Source organism: Bison bison, unplaced genomic scaffold (assembly GCF_000754665.1).
Source record: "Bison bison bison isolate TAMUID 2011002044 unplaced genomic scaffold, Bison_UMD1.0 scf7180017864238, whole genome shotgun sequence".
Taxonomy (NCBI): Eukaryota; Metazoa; Chordata; class Mammalia; order Artiodactyla; family Bovidae; genus Bison; species Bison bison.
Window position 1 is genome coordinate 2993959 of NW_011494810.1, and position 21326 is coordinate 3015284.

The 21326-nt window shown below is 38.7% G+C and overlaps 2 protein-coding genes across 4 annotated transcripts in view; both read left to right on the plus strand.

The window, feature by feature from the left end:
- The window catches only part of LOC104993367 (serine beta-lactamase-like protein LACTB, mitochondrial), a 5954-nt gene extending 2135 nt beyond the window's left edge, over positions 1–3819 (plus strand). Inside the window, 2 exon segments of the mRNA XM_010846609.1 lie at positions 6–1244; positions 1246–3819. Of these exon segments, the coding sequence (XP_010844911.1) occupies positions 6–1244; positions 1246–1479 (1473 nt within the window). The 3' untranslated portion in view covers positions 1480–3819.
- The window catches only part of UIMC1 (ubiquitin interaction motif containing 1), a 139150-nt gene that overhangs the window by 90899 nt on the left and 26925 nt on the right, over positions 1–21326 (plus strand). For all 3 annotated transcript variants that reach the window (XM_010846582.1, XM_010846581.1, XM_010846583.1), the window contains one exon: positions 6335–6497. In XM_010846582.1, the coding sequence (XP_010844884.1) occupies positions 6335–6497 (163 nt within the window). The remainder of the gene's footprint in view (positions 1–6334; positions 6498–21326) is intronic.

A 21326-nucleotide genomic window follows, 5' to 3' on the forward strand; every position in this document is an offset into this window, starting at 1 on the left:
CCGCGCCACCTGCCGCGGCCCCGGACCCTGAGGCGCTGCCTCAGGCCGAGCCGCTGCAGGCACAGGAACAGCCCCTTGCCCCTTGGTCTGCGCAGACCCCGGCGCCGCTGCAAGCCAGGCACTTCGCCAGAGCCATCGACAGCAGCCGCGACCTCCTGCACAGGATCAAGGATGAGGTGGGCGCACTGGACATCGTAGTTGGAGTCTCTGTAGATGGAAAAGAAGTCTGGTCAGAAGGTTTAGGTTATGCTGACGTTGAGAACCGTGTACCATGCAAGCCAGAGACAGTTATGAGAATTGCCAGTATCAGCAAAAGCCTCACCATGGTTGCTATTGCCAAACTGTGGGAAGCAGGGAAACTGGATCTTGATATTCCAGTACAACATTATGTTCCTGAATTCCCAGAAAAAGAATATGAAGGTGAAAAGGTGTCTGTCACAACAAGATTATTGATTTCCCATTTAAGAGGAATTCGTCATTATGAAAAGGACATGAAAAAGGTGAAAGAAGAGAAAGCTTATAAAGCCTTAAAGATGATGAAAGGGATGATGGAATCTGACCAAGAAAAAGAGTTAAAAGAAAAAGGAGGCAAAAGTAACGAAAAGAATGACTTTGCTAAAGCTAAGGTAGAGCAAGATAATGAAACCGAAGGCCGAAATTCAAAACCTTGCAAGAAAAAGAATGATTTTGAACAAGGTGAATTATATTTGAAAGAAAAATTTGAAAATTCAATTGAATCTCTAAGATTATTTAAAAATGACCCTTTGTTCTTCAAACCTGGTAGTCAGTTTTTGTATTCAACTTTCGGCTATACCCTACTGGCAGCCATAGTAGAAAGAGCTTCAGGATATAAATATTTGGACTATATGCAGAAAATATTCCATGACTTGGATATGCTGACAACTGTGCAGGAGGAAAATGAGCCAGTGATTTACAATAGAGCAAGATTTTATGTTTACAATAAAAAGAAACGCCTTGTCAACACACCTTACATGGATAACTCCTATAAATGGGCTGGTGGTGGATTTCTGTCTACAGTGGGTGACCTTCTGAAATTTGGGAATGCGATGCTGTATGGTTACCAAGTCGGGCTGTTTAAGAACGCAAATGAAAATCTTTTACCTGGATATCTTAAACCGGAAACAATGCTGATGATTTGGACACCAGTCCCTAACACAGAGATGTCTTGGGATAAAGAGGGTAAATATGCAATGGCCTGGGGCGTGGTGGAAAAGAAGCAGACATAACGGTTCTTGCAGGAAGCAGCGGCATTATGCCTCACACACTGGAGGCGCAGTGGGTGCCAGTAGTGTCCTGCTGGTCCTTCCTGAAGAACTGGACGCAGAAGCGCTAAATAACAAGGTCCCCCCAAGAGGAATAGTTGTTTCTATCGTGTGTAACATGCAGTCTGTTGGCCTCAACAGCACTGCTTTAAAGATTGCTCTGGAATTTGATAAAGACAGATCAGACGTACCTTAACATCACAGGTGCAAAACAAGCTGTTATGGTTTTGTTTTTGTTTGTTGGTTTTTGTTTTGTTTTGAAACAGTGAAGTCCCAAAATACATGCAATTTTAAAGAATAAATTTGTAATAGAGTATAACTGAATGCAGAGAATTATGTACCTCTAATTGCTTACTTTTGTAATTGTCTTTTATTGGAGGATGAGTTCTTTATACTCAGGGAAGTAACTATATTTTTACTTTTTGAAAAAAGTGTTAACTCTTGAAATAAAATATTCTGATAAAAGTGTACTTTCAAAAAAAAAAAAAAAGAAGTTGGAGATGCTGTAGTTTTTAAGTTATTGCACAATCACTAGCTACAAGTCACTAGAAAGATAGAATCTGGGCATTTTGTGTGTACAATGATAGTATTACAAAGGGTGTGGACTCTTGCCCTTGGAATCTGTGTATAGGGTCATTTACCCCAAAATTTCTTGTGTATTGTGCAAGGAGCTTGAGTATTGGAACTAGAAGACATGACTTTGAATTCCAACCCTATCACCTTGGTCAAATTAATTGCTTTGTTCATTTATTTGGCAGATATTATAGTTTGTGTACTGTGTGCCAGTCACTGTTTTGGAGTCGTGAGATATAGGTAAATTAAAAAAAACAACTCCTGCCCTCAAAGGGACACACAAACAGATAATTATAATGTCTGACAAATGTAATGTTAGAAAATGCCTGGGGCATTAGGGGAGGGCATTAGAGGAATGCCCTAATGGAGAGGAATGCTTTTCTGAATTTCAGTTTTTCATTTATAAAATGTAGACAGAAATAGCCTATTTTATTGGGTTGCTCTGATGATGAAATTAGATAAAGAATATGAAACATAGCAGGGATTTGGCACAAGTAGAAGTATGCATGTGGAACTGCTTTGTAATACATTGTGGCTGCTCAGTGATATTAGCTTACAAATGACACAGAATTGCTTGACAGTATTTGAGGTATTTAGAATACCCTTGCCAGAACTGTAGTCCCTCTTGATTTGATTTCCTGCAGTGGTAAGGTTGTTTTGGAAATAATATTTTTGGAATATCTTGCTTGAGTGGGGGTCTCAGATATTTGTACTCAGAAGTCTGTTAACTGTAGGCTTTATTCAGACTCAGATACTGTTGACCCTTAAACAACAAGGGGGTTAGGGGTGCTGACTTTTCGTGCAGTTGAAAACCTGTGTACAACTTGTAGTGGGCCCTTGGTGTCTGTATTTTCTCCCTAACACAGCCAATCGCAGTCTTAGAACTGTAGTATTTACTGTTGAAAAATATTTGTATATTAGTGGACCTGCACAACTGTAGTCAGTTTAGTCAGTTGGTTAAGTAAACTGTGTTAAATAGACTGGGTCTAAGATAAAAGGGGCGATAAACACTTTCCTAAACTATGTATAAATCTTATGGGGAATGGATAAGGGAGTTGGTGACTGTAGGACATACTCTCATTTTCATTGGATCCATTTCTTGAGATGAAGTTTCTTTTCAGGCCAGCCTTTAATAGATCATGATTTGGTATACAAGTACCTGTTTTGAGAAAATACACATATAGTATTTTAAAAGCAGCAGAAGCAGCTCTGCAGAGACCCAGTCCCTGATTGCATAGTCCTCACAAAAGCTTCTTGGCTTGTATTTTTTTTTCCTTTTGAGGCTCCTCCATTGTAGCTAATATTTAAATAGACATTTCTAATGGTGCTGGGAAAAAACTTAGGTAAACATAAAAATGTTTAGAAACCTTCTGGATTGCCTATAAATGTGATTGGAAGTGGTCTTGTATTCACAATAAAACAATAATAGATCAGCTTCTCCCTCTTGAATACTATAATAATAGTTGAAGGTACATTTTCTGCAGTTTATAGAGCTGGTGATAGAATACAAAGGAGTATAGTACTGGATGTGAATACAAGTATCATTCATGTCATATAACTTTTCTATGCGTATGTGTGTTAGTCGCTTAGTTGTGTCCGACACTTTGCGACTCTATGGACTGCAGCCCTCCAGGGTCTTCTATCCATGGAATTCTCCAGGCAAGAATACTGGAGTGGGTTGCCATTTCCTTCTTCAGTTTCTGTGCTTAGTGAACTTTAGAATGCCAAGTAACTGCTCAACTGCCACTTAATTTTCAAGACTATTTGCAGATTATAGGGTATATTGATTTTTCTTCCTTCTGCTCAAATGGCTTTGCACTTACAGGACAACTTTTCCTTATACAGAGGAACCTGTGTTTGTGAGAATCTCAGTGACTAAGATAGGAATAAAAAGCACCTAGAACTTTTAGAGAAGGCAGTGGGAACCTACTCCAGTACTCTTGCCTGGAAAATCCCATGGGCGGAGGAGCCTGGTAGGCTGGAGTCCATGGGGTCGCTAAGAGTCGGACACAACTGAGCAACTTCACTTTCACTTTTCACTTTCATGCACTGGAAAAGGAAATGGCAACCCACTCCAGTGTTCTTGCCTGGAGAATCCCAGGGACGGGGGAGCCTGGTGGGCTGCCATCTCTGGGGTCGCACAGAGTCGGACACGACTGAAGCAACTTAGCAGCAGCAGCAGCAGCAGCACTTTTAGACCCACTTGACTTACCCCACATTCTAGAGAAGAATAATTTTAGAACCAGAGTGTCTCCCAATACCTGGCAGAGTCAGCTTCCAGAAACAAAGTGGGTGGGGAGTGCTTTTTGTTTTTGTCATACTATGGTGAAATACTGAGAGTTTGGATGTTACCATAGGCCTGGGTTTGAGTCCACATTGTCCACTTAGTCATTTTGTGATCAGCAGATTACTTTGCCTTTTCAAGCCTTAATTTCCTCTTGTATAATACTGGAGTGAGTGATACTTCTGACAATTAGGTTGTTGTGAGGTATGGATATGGAAAATGGTTGGCCAAGCCTGGCATAGTACAGGAACTCAACCACTCTTGGTTCCTTTCTTATCTTTCTTCTCCCCCTCCCCCACCTTCCCCCCCTCCCTGCCAACTTTCTAAGTAAAAAGCAGGTATGTGTTGAAAATAACATTTTCTGAAAGTTGTAGAAATTGTTTTACTTGGTATTTATTTAGATGGCCTGTTTCCCTCTCTGCTGGGTTACATTCACGGGTGGTAAATTTTAGGGATGGCCTAAACTTAAGAGACTAAAAAGGAAAAAAAAAAAAAAAAAACACCCAGTTTTCTCAGAGCTCAAATTATCTATCCACTGCAGTTTTGATCTCATTTTGTTCTTGTATCAGAAAAGGGTTTATTTTGTTTCCTATAGTAAAGCATAATGATGGCCTAGTTGCTCCTTGCTTTTAAATGGAAGCAGTGTCTATGCAGGATAGTTTCACATTGATTGGATAGGACATGCTGTCCTTTGAAGCAAGTGTTAGGCAGTAGTGCTGCAGTGCTCACGCATACTGTTGAATTAATCACTGCAGAGTTCTTGGCTCTGACCTGTAAAGGTAAAATAAAACTGTCTCTGAGAGATACTGGGAACTGTAGGAAAAATGATGACTACAAAACATTGAAAAGGGAGTAAGAATGGCTTTGTCAGAATTGTTTTAATGATTGCCTTCAGGCCTTAAATGTTTGGGTCTTAGTTGTGTTTCCTCTTTCAACGCAAAAGAAACAAATAAAACATAAGAGATGGTTTGTCTTAATGGTATAAGCTGAGGCCTAGATTCTTAATTTAAATTTTAGTTGTGTTGCTTGAGCTCTTTTTTTTTTTCCCTCACGCCTGATGTCCGAAGTTACTTACAATGATCACAGTTCTTTTTGTGTGTTTGTGGAATTAATTCTTTTTTTTTTCTTTCAGTTTCATTGAGATATGATTAATATATAGCTCCGTTTTGGAGAAGGAAATGGCAACCCACTCCAGTATTCTTGCCTTGAGGATCTGTGGACAGAGGAGCCGCCTGGTGGGCTGCTGTCCATAGGGTTGCACAGAGTCAGACACGACTGAAACGACTTAGCATGCATGCATGCATTGAAGAAGGAAATGGAAACCCACTCCAGTATTCTTGCCTGGAGAATCCCAGGGACAGAGGAGCCTGGTGGGCTGCCGTCTATGGGGTCTCACAGAGTCGGACACGACTGAAGTGACTTAGCAGCAGCAGCATAGCGCTGTTTAAGGAGTACAGTATAATGATTTAACTTACATGCATAGTTAAATGATTATCACAATAAGTTTAGTGAACACCTGTAATCTCATATAGATATAAAATTAAAGAAATAGAAAATTTTTTTCCTTGTGATGAGAACTCTTAGGATTTACTCTAGCAACTTTCCAATATATAACATACAGCAATGTTAATTATATTATTACATTGTAAATTACACCCTAAATACTTAATCTTACAATTAGGAGTTTATACCTTTTGACTGCCTTCATAATTCTTTTGTGAGATTGAAAAACTATCTTTAAGATGCTGTTGCTAATACAAATTGAAACATAGCATACTGACTTAATGAGGATAGCACCTTGCAGTGGGATAGAGAGGAATGCTGTCAGATTTTGGAGCCCAGTAATTTCTGGTTTGAATTTCAGCTCTGCCACTTTATTCTGTAACTTTGGGCAAGTTGCTTTACTGTTTTAGATAATACTTTTCTTAAGTGTAAAAAGAATGTTGTAATCTTTACAAGATTACCATGAGTTTTAAACGAGCATTATTACATGCAGAATGCTTAGCACACAGTAGGCAGACACTGAATGAGTATTAACTATGTTAGTGTATCTCCCAATCTACTGTCCAGAATTTGGCAAAATGATTGGTATCATTGAAAGTAATTTAAAAAACGGGATGGAGCCTCTTGAAGTTCTTTTTGGGAAAAGATACTTTGTAAAGCTAATACAATTGCTATTTGTCATGTTCTTTAGGTTCTTCAAGTTGATAACAAGAAAGATGCTGAGAAAGAAATATCTACTTCTATCTTCTCATCTAGTGCCCAGGTATCCTGCCCACTCTGTGACCAACGCTTCCCACCCACAAAGATTGAGCGACATGCCATGTATTGCAATGGGCTGATGGGGCAAGATACAGGTAAAGCCACTCTTTTCTTTGACTACATGGTAATTTTGTAATCCTATACAGTACAGTGCAACAGACAACTCTTCTTCAGTATTTAAGTTGTTGATTTTTTCTATTTAGCTAAGTCTCTAGTGCTTTTGACATTCTTTACTATGTTGGCTGGCATGCTATTTTGTTGCACATACCTCAGGACAAGGGGATGGAAAAAAATCTTTCATCTTTTAATGTTTCAAACTTACTCTTTGTTTTAGGCCGTCCATTTTACATTAGGCAGGCCAAAGATCAAGGTGATCTCATGGACCTTGAATTTCATGTGGTATACAAATACTGAACTCCTATGAAACTTGAGGAAATAAGTTCTAGAGTTGCCTGTTTTTCATTCAAAATAAGTCTCTTGTCGGGGGTGTGTGTGTGTGTAAATTTTACCTAAAGACAGTTACAGCTGAAAAATATCCCTAGATTCTATTCCTCTCCTATATGTCTCTGATGCATCACCCTGGAGCTTTTGGTTCTCTCTCAAAGAGTACACCAGAGGCCTTGGTTTGGGTACAGCATGAGATATTGGCCAAGAGAATCTGTTTGTTCATCACAGCCCTTGAAATAACCACCCCTGATCTTGCCTTTCTAAACTCTAAATATGATAGAATCTGCACAGCTCTCTGTGGTCTAAGTATAATAGAATCTGCATACCTCTCCGTGGTCTAACATGTTGAATGTTACCATCCATTAGAAGATTAGAAATGTTGCAACAGTTTTCTTAGTTCTACTTGGTTCCCATCACTTGGAGATGTTTAATCTGAAATTGTATAATTGTGAGGTATGGGAAAGAAAGACACATGTTATTTAACTTTTCTGATGTTATACACTTCTCATTAATTAAATAAGGAAGTACCTAAACTTATAATTTAAATAAATTTGTTGATTTTTCTAATTGTAAAGTAGTACCTGTTCATTTTTAGTACAAATAATAATAATAGTGTACATTTATTGAGTACTTGAAATGAGTCAAGCACTATTTACATAAATGGGACCATGCCATATATAATTCTGTAGTTTGGTTTTTTTTTATTTAGCAGTAAATTTAGATCTTTCTGTGTACAGATATATCTTTTACATAGTTGAGATCTGACTGTATGTAAAATTCTATTTTGTTTTTTCTACTTATAGCATTAAAGTTTTCCCATGTCACTAAAAGTTAGGTGTAAAAATATTTTTAATATTATATTAAAATATTTAATATAATATTCTGTAATGCAAAGTGCCTTAATTTACTTGTCGTATATTTAGAAAGCTTCATGTTGCCATGTTATACTTACATGACACTGAACTTTTTATGCCAAAAATTGTTGCTATATTTTGGGGTTATTTTTTAAGGATATATTTTTAGTTTGGTTGGTAATGAGAAAAAGATGGGCTCCACAGTCCAGTCAGTCTGAGACTGAGTCCTACCTCTGTCACTTACTACTCTGTGACCCTGTGCTAGTTTCTATTCATGCATCTGTCAACCAATAGAAATGACCTTACTTGGTTTTTATGAGGTTAAATGAGGTATTTTAAGTAAAGTGTTCAGTACAGTGCCTAACACATAGTAAGTGCTTAAGAACTTTGAGCTGCTATTATTGTTCCCAGTAGTGGAATTACTAGGTCAGATATTTTGTCATGATTTTTAAGGATTTTTATGAATAACACTGTAGTCTTTTAAATACTCTGAAAGTTGAAGACCTAAATCTGGTCAACTCCTTTAATTGAAGAGCACTGTAGGATTAGGATTTTAGATGCAGTTTTACTTTGATATAACTCTTTAGTTTGATTTTTAGTAGAGAGTTTTAGTGACTGAAAGAGTTCTAAGGCTGGACCTTTGGTGACCAGAGAAGGGAGACACTGTTTTGTCTATCTCACTGAACATGCTTACCCAACTGGTATTAGTTACTGAGTCAACACCCCACTCAGCACTGAGGTTCAGAAATAAACGAGTTTGAGAAACTGAATCTCTGTTGAGCTCTACGAATAGATGAATTTCTTCCAGTCATAATTAAAAGGTAAAAAGTAGTATTGAGTAGACTTTAGTGACATCTCCTAGACAGAACACTGATAGTTTGTGCTTAAACAGGAAGCTTTGGTATTCATCTTTGTCAGATATCTTTCAGCTTTATGATACTTGCTTTTAATCTTTTTCTTCCTTATGGGGTGTGGTGGGGCAACTCATAACACCAGATACTTGATTCAGGCTTGTTTATGAGTTTTCTCAAACCTAATGCAGATGTATACCACCAGAATCAGGTTATTCTCATTGAACTTGTTGAGAAGCTGACACCATCAGGTAGGCAAAGTAGACTGAGACTTGGATTGTTATCCGTTCAGGAAGTCTTTCAAGTTCTCAAATCCACTGGGCCAGTGATCCTGTGTATTGCTGCTCAGTTGGATTTACACTCTGGGTCTTGAGGATTTTTTCAAACATTATAGATTTAAGTGTATTTTCCAATATATTTGGAAGCTCTTATACTCTTGACACTGTATGTCTTGTAGCTCTAATCCAAATGTCTCAGACCTCCATCCAAAGATGTCTGCAGTATCCCAAATGACAGTCATACTTTTTTTGAGGAAATTCATTTTAAAAATTAGTTCAGGGACTTCCTTGGTGATCCAGTGGTTAAAAGACTGTGGTTCCACAGCAGGGGGCACAGGCTCAATCCTGGGTCAGGGATCCTGCATGTCACATTGCACAGGCTCCCTGCCTCCCCAAAGGAAAAATCCAAAAGTATGATGAAGACATGTTAGAATACCGCAAACTTCTTTTCAACACCAGCTTGTTTACCTAGAACCAGAAATTTATTTTTATTATACTACCTATTGCCTACCTACTTTAATTCATCCAAATACTTAATAGAAACACCTTTTTTTAAAATGATGCTCGACCTTGTGTGGGTTACTAAAGAAATTTAAGACAAGGTTTCTGTCAGTAAGGAGCTTATAGTGTCATTGGGGTGGAGAAGGCAGTGGCACCCCACTCCATTTCTTGCCTGGAAAATCCCATGGACGGAGGAGCCTGGTGGGCTGCAGTCCGCGGGGTCGCTAAGAGTCGGACACGACTGAGTGACTTCCCTTTCACTTTTCACTTTCATGCATTGGAGAAGGAAATGGCATCCCACTCCAGTATTCTTGCCTGGACAATCCCAGGGACGGGGGAGCCTGGTAGGCTGCCATCTATGGGGTTGCACAGAGTCAGACATGACTGAATCAACTTAGCAGCAGCAGCAGTGTCATTGGGGAGATAAGCATTAACCTAAGAAATTAATTATAAGATGGCACAAAGTGAATATGTGTACCCTGACAGTAAGTGCACCAGGAAAAAGGAGAGCTGCAATGAACAAGGATGATATTGCCAGAGAATAGTGGGCTTAGCCTCAGCTGGATAGGTTTGGACAAACCCATAGGAGAGCAGGGGGCCCTTTATCCTCCTATGGGTTAGATAAGGTAGGAAGCAAGGGAAACGGCCACTAAATAGCAGCTTCCTCTTAATCTTCCTAGTAATGTTAGCTTACCTAAATTACCCTTTCTGGTGACATTATTTAGGCCTTACAGGAAAATTTGGATCAAGGAGTCCTCACAAAAAATGTCGCTCTCGCTGCTTATTCCTCTGCTTTCCTGGGGACTGAGCTTGCCAGCTCTAAGGTGGGGTACGGGAAGTACATGAGATGAATTATGTGAAACATGTACTAGTGTGACTGGCATATAGTAGGTCTTAAGTGAATTTGCTGTCATTTGGTTTCTCTGCCAGCTTGCCTGTCCTGTCTTCCTTGCCATGTACTGTAGTGTTTGTTCTGGTTCCTCTCAGCCTTATGACTGAAGAGAGAGGGCTGTCCTCAGCCTAATATTTTAATCTTTGGTGAACGGAAGCCTCTCCTACAATGGAGGGGAAAGGGTTTTACACATTACCTCAGGATGAGAGACCATTAGCCAAATGCCTAAGGGTATGGAATAAGAGAGGACTTTTTTTCCAGAGCTAAGGATCCAGCTTTCCTCTTCTTCCTGTTTTTCCCTGAATCTGATCCTAGACATGCTTGGTTTGGCTGTGTAAAAGAAATAGTAATTAGAGTCATTTACATGAAGTATCTACCATTTATGCCTGTTACCGTGCAGCACAATAACAATTATGCATATCATTAAATATGTGTCTGATTAACTTTGCTGTAAGTTTTATTTGATTATAATACTACACTCTGGTTGAGTTGGCTCAGTCTGCTCAGTTTGTTGCTCAATGACATGGTTGTCTATTCACAACTGTGGAAAAATTAGAGAGTGTTCTTTAAAGGCATTGTTTGAAGAGAGACGATTTGTTAAATCAGTCTAAACTGTGACAGAAGCAGGTTGCCTTTACATTTGCTTTCTGGAGAATGTCTTTGAGATAATTTTTTCCTTTTTGTAATTTTATTTATTTTATTTTTGGCTGTGCTGGGTCTTTGTTGCTGTGCAAGCTTTTCTCTAGCTACAGAGTGCGGGGGCTACTCTCTAGTTATGGTGTGCAGGCTTTTCATTGCAGTGGCTTTTCTTGTTGCAGAGCATGAGCTTTAGGGTATGCAGGGTTCAGTAGTTGTGGTACATGGGCTCAGTAGTTGTGGCTCCAAGGCTCTAGAGCACAGGCTCAGTAGTTGTGGCATATGGGCTTAGTTGCACCCCACCATGTAGAATCTTCCTGAATCAGGGATTGAACCTGTGTCTCCTGCATTGGCAGGCAGATTTTTTTTTTTTTTTTTACCACTGAGCCATCATTGGCTTGTTTTATTAAACATGTAGGAAAAAAAAGGTATTCATTTACTCATCCAATAAATACTTATTAAATGCCTACTATTAATACATGGCAGGTATAGTCAACAGAATATACAAAGTCCATGTTGTCAGAGATGTATTCTAGTAGTAGACTACTTCAGTGAACAAACATATAATACGTCTGAGAGAAAGAAAGTGAAAGTGTTAGTCATTCAGTTGTGTCTGACTCTGTGACCCCCTGGAGAGTAGCTGTCCAGGCTCCTCTATCCATGGAATTCTCCAGGCAAGAATACTGGAGTGGGTTGCTATTACCTTCTCCAGGGGATCTTCCCAACCCAGAGATTGAACTCAGGTCTCCTGCATTGCAGGCAGATTCTTTAATGTTTGAGCTACCCAAGAAGCCCCCTATAATATGTCATGTTGATAAGTATTTTAGAGAAAGAAATCAAAAGAAGAGAGGAATAGAGAGTACTGAGGACAGGAGGTGGCAGTTTAAAATAGGTGGTGTAGAAGTTTATGTTGGGAAGGTGACATTTGAACAGAGGCCCGAGTGAGGGAATGAGGTAGGAGAATTTTAAGTGGAGAGGAGAGAGTGGGAACAGTACAGGCAGTGGGAACAGTAAGTTCAGAGACCCTGAGGTGTGAACAGCCTTGGTGTGTATGGGGAATGACAGAGAAGCCAGTGTGGCTGGAGTAGAGTGAAGGAGAGATTAACAAAACCAGAGAGATAACTGGGGAGGGGACAAGTGAACAGATCACGTAGAACTCGTAGGTCATTAGTGAGGAACTTGAACTTTTAAATAAGGAAACATTGGAGGATTTGAGCAAAAAAAAAAAAAATGAATTAATATTTGAACAAAGGTTCACTCTGGATGCTGTATGAATAGATTGTTGATTGACAAGGGTAGAAGCTATGAGAACAGCCAGTGTTTTATTTTTGGTAATATGATATAGTGAGAGAAACATGGGCTTGGAACTAGGTAGATCTGAACTTAAATTGCAGCTGTAATACTGGTCAGCTGGGTAATATTTGTCAAATTACCTTACTCTTTGAGGATCAGGTTCCTTATTTGTAAAATTAGTCTAGCATCATTAGTATTGTCATGAGAATCAGAAATACTTTTATAAAGTACCCAGCACTGTGTCTGGATTGTTTTAGATATTCAATAAATGGTAGCTGCTATTATTGTTCAATATTTCAGCTAGAGCTAAAAGAAGGATGAAAGACAGGGAAATGCATTAGGGCCAAAGTGCTAAGAATAAGTTAGTGAGAAATAGATCCTAGTGGAGTTAGGAAAGCTGAAGGCATTAACTATACTCTTTGGGCCTAGATACAGAGGTGTGAATACTGCTAGGAGTGAATTTTCTCTTCATGGATATTTCATGGAAACATAATGGTGGGTAAGTGCATGGGTTGTTGTTCAGTTGCTCCGTCATGTCTGATTCTTTGTGATCCCATGGACTGCAGCACGCCAGGCTTCTCTGTCCTTCACCGTCTGCCAGAACTTGCTCAAACTCATGTTCATTGAGTTGGTGATGCCATCCAGCCATCTTGTCCTGGGTCGTCCCCTTCTCCTGCCTTCAGTCTTTCCCAGCATCAGGGTCTTTTCTAATGAATCAGCTCTTTGCATCAGGTGGCCAAAGTATTGGATCTTCAGCTTCAGCATCAGTCCTTCCAATCGAATATTCAGGATTGATTTCCTACTGGTTTGATCTCCTTGCAGTCCAGAGGACTCTCAAGAATCTTCTCCAACACCACAGTTCAAAAGCAATTCTTCAGTGCTCAGCTTTCTTTATAGTCCAACTCTCACATCCATACATGAGTACTAGAAAAACCATAGCTTTGACTATACGGGTGGAGGTAAGAATCCTTAATGGTGATTTGCCTGAGAACTATCAGAGAAATACTGAGACCTAGAATAGGTTTCGGAGAAGGCAATGGCACCCCACTCCAGTACTCTTGCCTGGAAAATCCTATGGACAGAGGAGCCTGGTGGGCTGCCGTCTCTGGGGTCGCACAGAGTCGGACACGACTGAAGCGACTTAGCAGCAGCAGCAGCAGCAGAATAGGTTTGATGTGGGTGACTCAGCAAAAATCAGAAGACCTGAACGTCTCTAGGTAAAACATTTCTTAAATTGAACAGAGTTGACTTTTTCAGTTTTATATATGTGTATTTGCCTACCTGAATGTAATTTGTACTCCCATTCAGTCTTCTCACTTGTATTAATGTGGCTTTTGTAGTATCTAGGAGGATTAAGTATATCACTGTTGACAACTAACTATAGAGGTGTTAATAATACATGTCAGTAGTTAGGTGTATTGTTAGGAAGTAGCTTAAGTTTAGTAGAAATAGCATGAATTATGGAAACACACTGACCTGTGGGGAGATATACATATCCAAAGTGAGATTATAGTACTGTTGGGTAGATAAGACATACACATGAATAACTGTAATGCAAGATCAAAACTACTAAGGGGCATAAAGATAAATTCTGTGGTGTTTCAGAAGAAATGTGATTAGAGATTTAGAAGAAAGGCATTAATGTAAAACAGCAGGCAAAAATCAAATCATATAAATAGGAAAACATGAAAGGTGTACAAAAGAGCACACAATTCAGTGTGGTTGTAATATGGACATAATGAAAATAAATAGTAAGCAGTTGGAGAATGACAAATGTAACTTGAATTATATGAGTTAATATAGGACAAGAGTTTTTTTCAACCTGTAAAAAATTATTAATGTGTTTACTCCAGTGTAGTATATAGGACTCTTTTGGGTGCAAGTGTTGGAAATACAATTCAAGTGAAAAGTGAAAGTGTTGGTCACTCGGTTATGTCTGACTCTTTGCAACCCCATGAACCGTAGCCTGCTAGGCTCTCCTCTGTCCATGGAATTCTCCAGGCAAGAATACTTGAGTCGGTAGCCATTCCCTTCTTTCAGAGGATCTTCCCAACGCAGGAATCAAACCCAAGTCTCCTTCATTGCAGACAAATTCATTAGCATATGAGCCACCAGGGAAGCCCTGGTAATCTTAAGCAAAAAAGAGAATTTAGTTTGCATAATAATTGGGAAACCTGGGATAGGCTTCAGGCTGAGCCAGATCTGGGAGCTGAGATGATGTTTCTCTGTCTTTTGACTCTACTTTTCTCTATTCAACAGATAGACTTTGTTGTTGTTAAGGGACAGGCAAAGTGTCTGCCAGTAGCCATAGAGTTTTAGCCTTTAATGGGAAAAAAGGAGTTCTTTCTCCTGAGGCCATAAATCAATCTAAGAAAGACTCTGATGGTCTTTATTTAAGTAACCACCCCTGGTTTAGTTACTATTATCAAGTGAATGGTTATGTATCATTTATTAATATGTCAGAACAAGTAACGGAAAACCCTGTTAGTATCTATCAGAAAATTTTATCAATTCTGATAACAGAAAACACCATATTAATTAATGTAATTAAGTGAGTTTAACATGTAAGTTTTCTTTTTCTTACATAACAAGATATCTGGAGTGAGGTAGTGGCCCAGTGACATAATGAGGACCAAAGCTTTTCTGTTTCAGCTCTACAGTCCTTGACTTGTAGGTTCTTGACTTACGGTTTCAAGATGGCTGTTCTATCTCTAGACCTTAAATCTATGTTCCAGGTAAGAAGAAAGGATAAAGGAGCATGACTGTAGGTTGTAATTACTGCAGTCTATTAACTCATTCCTATAATAATCTCATGGAATTGAGTTTATTCCAAATTGTGGAAAAATTAGGTCAGTTATAAATTTAGTGTTTGTTCATGTCGTTTATCTGTGTTTATGTGTCTTTGAAGTTAGTCATTGATTAATTTGCTGTTAATGAAGTTTTGTGTTAGGTGCTGGGAGTGTTCACAGGTGATAAGGTGATAAGTGCTCACAGAGCTGATTGAACCTTAAATTTGTATTCAGGAAATTCACAGTCCAGTGAGGCAGACAGACTTGGACATGACTAAATATGATACAAATTAGTTGAAATGCTAAAATAGAGGCACTAATATCAGGTGTGTGTTTTTAACCACCCCCCCTTTATTGAAAATGTGCATCTAAAATAGCAATAAGCCTTGTTAGGTGTAAATTGTCTGAGTTTCTGATTTTTTCTTTAAACCACACTACAAAAAGTAAAATTACTGGATTATATGTATAAAGTTTTAAGACTGTTTTCAGAAGATTCTACTAGTTTAAATTCTCATTGGCAGCAAATAACAATTTTCCTTTCACCACACCATTACAAATACTGAGAAATGTTATGTTTTCTTTTTTTATTTCTTAAAGCATGGTATATTCATTAGATAATCAGTGATATTTCATTATATTTTATATTTCTTTGATTAGTACTGTTGAATTTGTTTCTTTTTTTAAAAAGCCAACTTGTATTCTTTGAAAAATTGTTATCTGAACTTTCCTAAGTGTCTATTGGGTTCTTAATATTTTTCTTATCAATTTATGTAAGTTCTTTAGAATGGTATTTGTCTTTTGCTTCAAAGGTGCTTTCCAGGTTTTTACCACCCACCCATCAGTTCTTACCAAGTTTACAAATTTGTGCAGCCTGGCACAGCACCCCCTTCTTGTGTTTAAACAGTCAGAGCTTTTATTTCTTTTTTTTTTATATAAATTTATTTAAATTGGAGGTTAATTACTTTACAATATTGTATTGGTTTTGCCATACATCAACATGAATCTGCCACAGGTATACATGTGTTCCCCATCCTGAATCCCCGTCCCACCTCCCTCCCCGTACCATCCCAGCAGAGGCAGGGCTGATCCTGTAGAAAGATCCCTAATCTTTGGCACTGGTATGGAGAAAAGAGTATTGGAATCCATGCAATTAGGGAGAGGGCTTCAAGGAGAAATTGTAAAAAATGCATTGCTGCTGATAGTGGGAGAAGGAACCTGAGAGGTAGGAAGAGATGGTGGTCTAGTACAGAGGTCAGTACGAGCTGGAAGTAATACATCTAAAGTAGATTTGTCTTTGATAGACTTGACTCCAGACTGTTAAGTGTTTCTGTAGAGGCCATCATCTTATTTGAACACCTACTGACATAGAAATACATCATAACTTTTAGCCACTGGATGAACCCTTAGACCAAGTACCTCCATTCCAGACTTGTGATGTTCCATTGCTTGTAACTCTCTCTTATGCAACTCTCTCCTCTTGTATGAATAATGTAACAAAACTGTGTGGTCCTGTCGCATTCCTCCATGCTTGTCATCTGAATTGTCTTCTGATAATTTTTGTTCTCCCTTTCTGTAGAACATTTCCTTGTATGATGTGGCATGTGAAATGGCAGTGTCACTGCAATCCATGTCTGCTTTAGTCCTCAGTGTCTTCACTGTTCCCATTTTGTTCCTCTAAACCTTGACTTTGTCTTTGTTTTAGTTATCCCTACTCATTGTGACTTGCTGCTAAAGAGCCAGACATCAGGATTTCTTTTAGCATGTTTTTTTCTTCTAGATGTGCTTATTCCTTCCTTGAAAAAATAAAATAGCTCTTATTAACACCTGAATAATACCCAAAGCACTATGTGTTGAAGGAATATTAACAGCTAAAAACTACTTGAGAGAAGTTCTCTCACTTCATGATTTAGTCACACATTTTAATTCAGGCATCTAGAGCATTTTAAGAAAGAAGAAAGTTCAAGAAATTAATATTAGGTGAGTTGTCTCCATTATAATTTTCATAGAACCACAGTCAGGACTATAATTATCTTCGGTTCAGTTCAGTTCAGTTCAGTCTCTCAGTTGTGTCCGACTCTTTGCGACCCCATGAACTGCAGCACGCCAGGCCTCCCTGTCCATCACCAACTCCGGGAGTTCACTCAGACTCATGTCCATTGAGTCGGTGATGCCATCAAGCCATCTCATCCTCTGTCGTCCCCTTCTCCTCCTGCCCCTAATCCCTCCCAGCATCAGAGTCTTTTCCAATGAGTCAGCTCTTCGCATGAGGTGGCCAAAGTATTGGGAGTTTCAGCTTTAGCATCAGTCCTTCCAATGAACACCCAGGACTAATCTCCTTTAGAATGGACTGGTTGGATCTCCTTGCAGTCCAAGGGACTCTTAGAGGTTAACTATTTTTGTTATTTCCATTTTATCCATGAGGAATCTGGTATTAGAGAGGTTTAGTTCTTGTCCAGCATCAGATAGTTAAGCAACAGAGTCAGAGTCCAAACCCAAGTCTGCCTGACTCCGGAGCTAGCATTTTCCTTCACTGCACTGCTATTTTCTCTCTGCCTTTCTGTGTGTAGAGATGGAGACACAGTCGGGGAAAGTATCGAGGAGAGTATATAAGCCTCAGTTTTAGGAAGGCAGAGTGCAATCCTTCACCCTTGAATGCAAGCATGAAATCTGATCTCATCAGAATTGACCTTGTCAGCTTTTCAGTTACCTAGAAGAAACTGCTTGATGGATTCAGACTATTTTCTGGTGAACAGAGTTGATATGACATAGGTCATCTCTGAAAACATGTGTGCAAAGTGAAAGGAACAGATGAACTATCAGAATTACTTCTGGTGGTGGCTATGGAGATTGACCATTCACAGACTTGTTACTAAGGAATTTTCTAATGGCCTAATATAAAGGGAGCACTTGATAGCAAGATAGATTTGTTTTCCCATTAAGTAAAAGGGTTTAATTTGTCAAGTCTTTATAAATCATACCCAGTACAGCTACCATTTATGAGCATCTGCTATATACCAGAAACTGCCCTTTTCGTATATTCTGTTTTAATTCTCACAACAATCTTTTGTAGTAGGAAATGAAGGCTTGATGGGAAAATAATTTCCCCAAGGTCACATCCATGATAAGTGTCAAGAACTCAGATATGCAACCAGCTTTAATTCAAAAGCTTGTACTCCAGAGAATCATCCAGAAATATTCAGATTTTTAAAAAAATTTAAGATTACTGAATACAGTATGATAGTCAACATTTTGTTTTAAGAATTTATAGTAAAACTGTGGTTTTATAGAATAACAAAGTAATAATAACAATTTTGAGACTGAAGTCTTCTTGCTACTAGGAGTGGGTAGAGACAGACGATGGAATCAGGAAGAAGCACAGTTAGCTAATCAGTGTTGATAGTGTATTTCTTAAGTTGGGTGATTAATTTGCATATATATTCTTTTGTACATACTATGAAAACATTTTAAAGAGCTTGTATATTTTTATTATGCTCTATTGTCATCCATTTCACTTTTGTAGGAACCTTGATAAAGCTAGCCACTAGTAAAATTCAGATAAATTTATTTCATAGGGAGGTTTTTCTCCATATGAAGCTCATTGAGTATTATCTTAATTTAGGCTCTGGATTAGATTTATAATCTAATTATAATTAATTATAATTTATATAAGTATATATAAATATATAATTTATAATTAAATTATAATTTAGCCACTGGGTTAGGTTGTCATTAATAGTTTTTAACCACCTCTTTGGGTTTTTTCCAGGTTCTTTTATTGGTGCCACATGTCTTTCATACCAGTTTCTTAAAAAGACAATGGCCAGTTTAACTTTGATTATTGTCTTGCAAAAGGACTTTGTGTGTGCATGTTTATATTAATTACAAGAACATTTCAGACATAAAAATGGAAGGAATATTAGTGCCTTGAAACCCCCATGCGCTGCCCAGTCATCAACTCATCGTCACTGTTTCATCTGACAGACTTTTCTTAAAGAGACACGTAGAAAATATTTTAGATTTCACAGGCCTTATGGGCTCTGTCACAGCTTCTCAGCTCTGCCGTTATAGTATGAAAGCAACCATAGACAATATGTAAGTGAATGGGCTTCCCAGGTAGCAGTAGTGGTAAAGAACCAACCTGCCAGAGCAGGAGACATAAAGATGTGGGTTTGATCCCTGGGTTGGGAAAATCCCCTGGAGCGGGGCATGGCAACCCACTCCAGTATTCTTGCCTGGAAAAATCCCTTGGACAAAGGAGCCTGATGGGATATTGTCCATAGGGTCACACAGAGTTGGACATGACTGAAGCAACTTAGCATGCACGCACAAGATGGCTTTGTTCCAATTAAAGTTTATTTATAAAAATAGGTAATCAGACCATAATTGGAATGTCCCTGTTCTTCCTCATTGGCTTTTCTCAGTGTGTTTTGTAGATCATTAGAGTTCTGGGGATTTGGGGTAACAGCGGGTAGGCCAGCACTAATATTGTTGTTATAGTCCACCTTCACTACCCATTCATCCAGAGCTCTACTTTTATGTATTTTATTTATAGGGTCTGGAATGAGGTTTTATTTGGAAACAGGATTCTCTTGTTTAGAAAAAAATGTTGAAATTCATGGGTATATAACATATTCCTGGTCTTTATAATGACACCTACTATTACTACTGCTTTGTGCTAGGCACTGTGAACTTGCGTGCTTATCTTTATCTCACCTGATCTTTGCAGCAACCTTGCAAATTACATTGTATCACCCCCAGGGAGAAGTAAGTAACTGTCAAAATTTACTGAACTAGTAAGTTGGATTGTTTGACTTTTTATTATCCAGATGGGATTTTCTATATGTCCTAAATTCCAGTCATTTGTAAATAGTATGTTGTACAGATATTTTCTTCTAGTCTGACTTGCCTATTCATTTTCTTATAGGTGTCTTGATGAGTGGAACTTTTAAGATGGAGTCTAATTTATTAATTTTTTTTCTTTTATGGTTATTCTGTTCAGGCTTATGATATGTCTTGAATTGATTTTTGTGTATGGTTGCAGTAAGGGTTGAGGTTTATTTATTACATATGCATATCTAGTTATTCCAGACCTTTTTGTTGAAAAGACTTCCCTTTCTCATTGGATTACCTTGGTGCTTTTGTAGATGATCAAATGACTAAGTAAGTAAGGCTTGTGTTTGGGTTCTATTTGTAGTACCCCAGATATCTTGATTATAATAGTTTCATAGAAAGTCTTGACATCAGCTAGCAAAAGTTTGCTTTGTTCTTTTTAAAGACTACTGTGGACATTCTAGGCTTTTGCATTTCCATAGAGATTTAAAAGCCAACTTATACATTACTTTAGTTCAGTTAAGTTCAATTGCTCAGTTGTGTCTGACTCTTTGCGACCCCATGGACTGCAGTACGCCAGGCCTCCCTGTCCACCACCAACTCCCGGAGTTTACTCAAAGTCATGTCCATTGAGTCGGTGATGCCATCCAACCATCTCATCCTCTGTTATCCCCTTCTCCTTCTGCCTTCAATCTTTCCCAGCATCAGGGTCTTTTCAAATGAGTCAGCTCTTTGCATCAGGTGGCCAAAATACTGGAGTTTCAGCTTCAACATCAGTCCTTCCAGTGAACATTCAGGGCTGATTTCCTTTAGGATGGACTGGTTTGATCTCCTTGCGGTCCCAGAGACTCTCAAGAGTCTTTTCCAACACCACAGTTCAAAAGCATCAATTCTTTGGCACTCAGCTTTCCTTATAGTCCAACTCTCACATCCATACATAACTACTGGAAAAACACTTGACTAGACAGACCTTTGTTGGCAAAGTAATGTCTTTGCTTTTTAATATGCTGTCTAGGTTGGTCGTAACTTTCCTTCCAAGGAGTAAGCATCTTTTAATTTCATGGCTGCAGTCACCATCTACAGTGATTTTGGAGCCCAAGAAAATGAAGTCTGACACCATTTTCACCATTTCTCCATGTATTTGCCATGAAGTGATGGGACCAGATGCCATGATCTTCGTTTTCTGAACGTTGAGCTTTAAGCCAACTTTTTCACTCTCCTCTTTCACCTTGTTCAAGAGGCTCTTTAGTTCTTCTTCACTTTCTCCCATAAGGGTGGTGTCATCTGTATATCTGAGGTTACTGATATTTCTCCCAGCAGTCTTGATTCCAGCTTGTGCTTCATCCAGCCCAGCGTTTCTCATGATGTACTCTGCATAGAAGTTAAATAAGCAGGGTGACAATTTACAGCCTTGACGTACTCCTTTTCCTATTTGGAACCAGTCTGTTGTTCCATGTCCAGTTCTAACTGTTGCTTCCTGACCTTCATATAGGTTTCTCAAGAGGCAGGTCAGATGGTCTGGTATTCCCATCTCTTTCAGAATTTTCCACAGT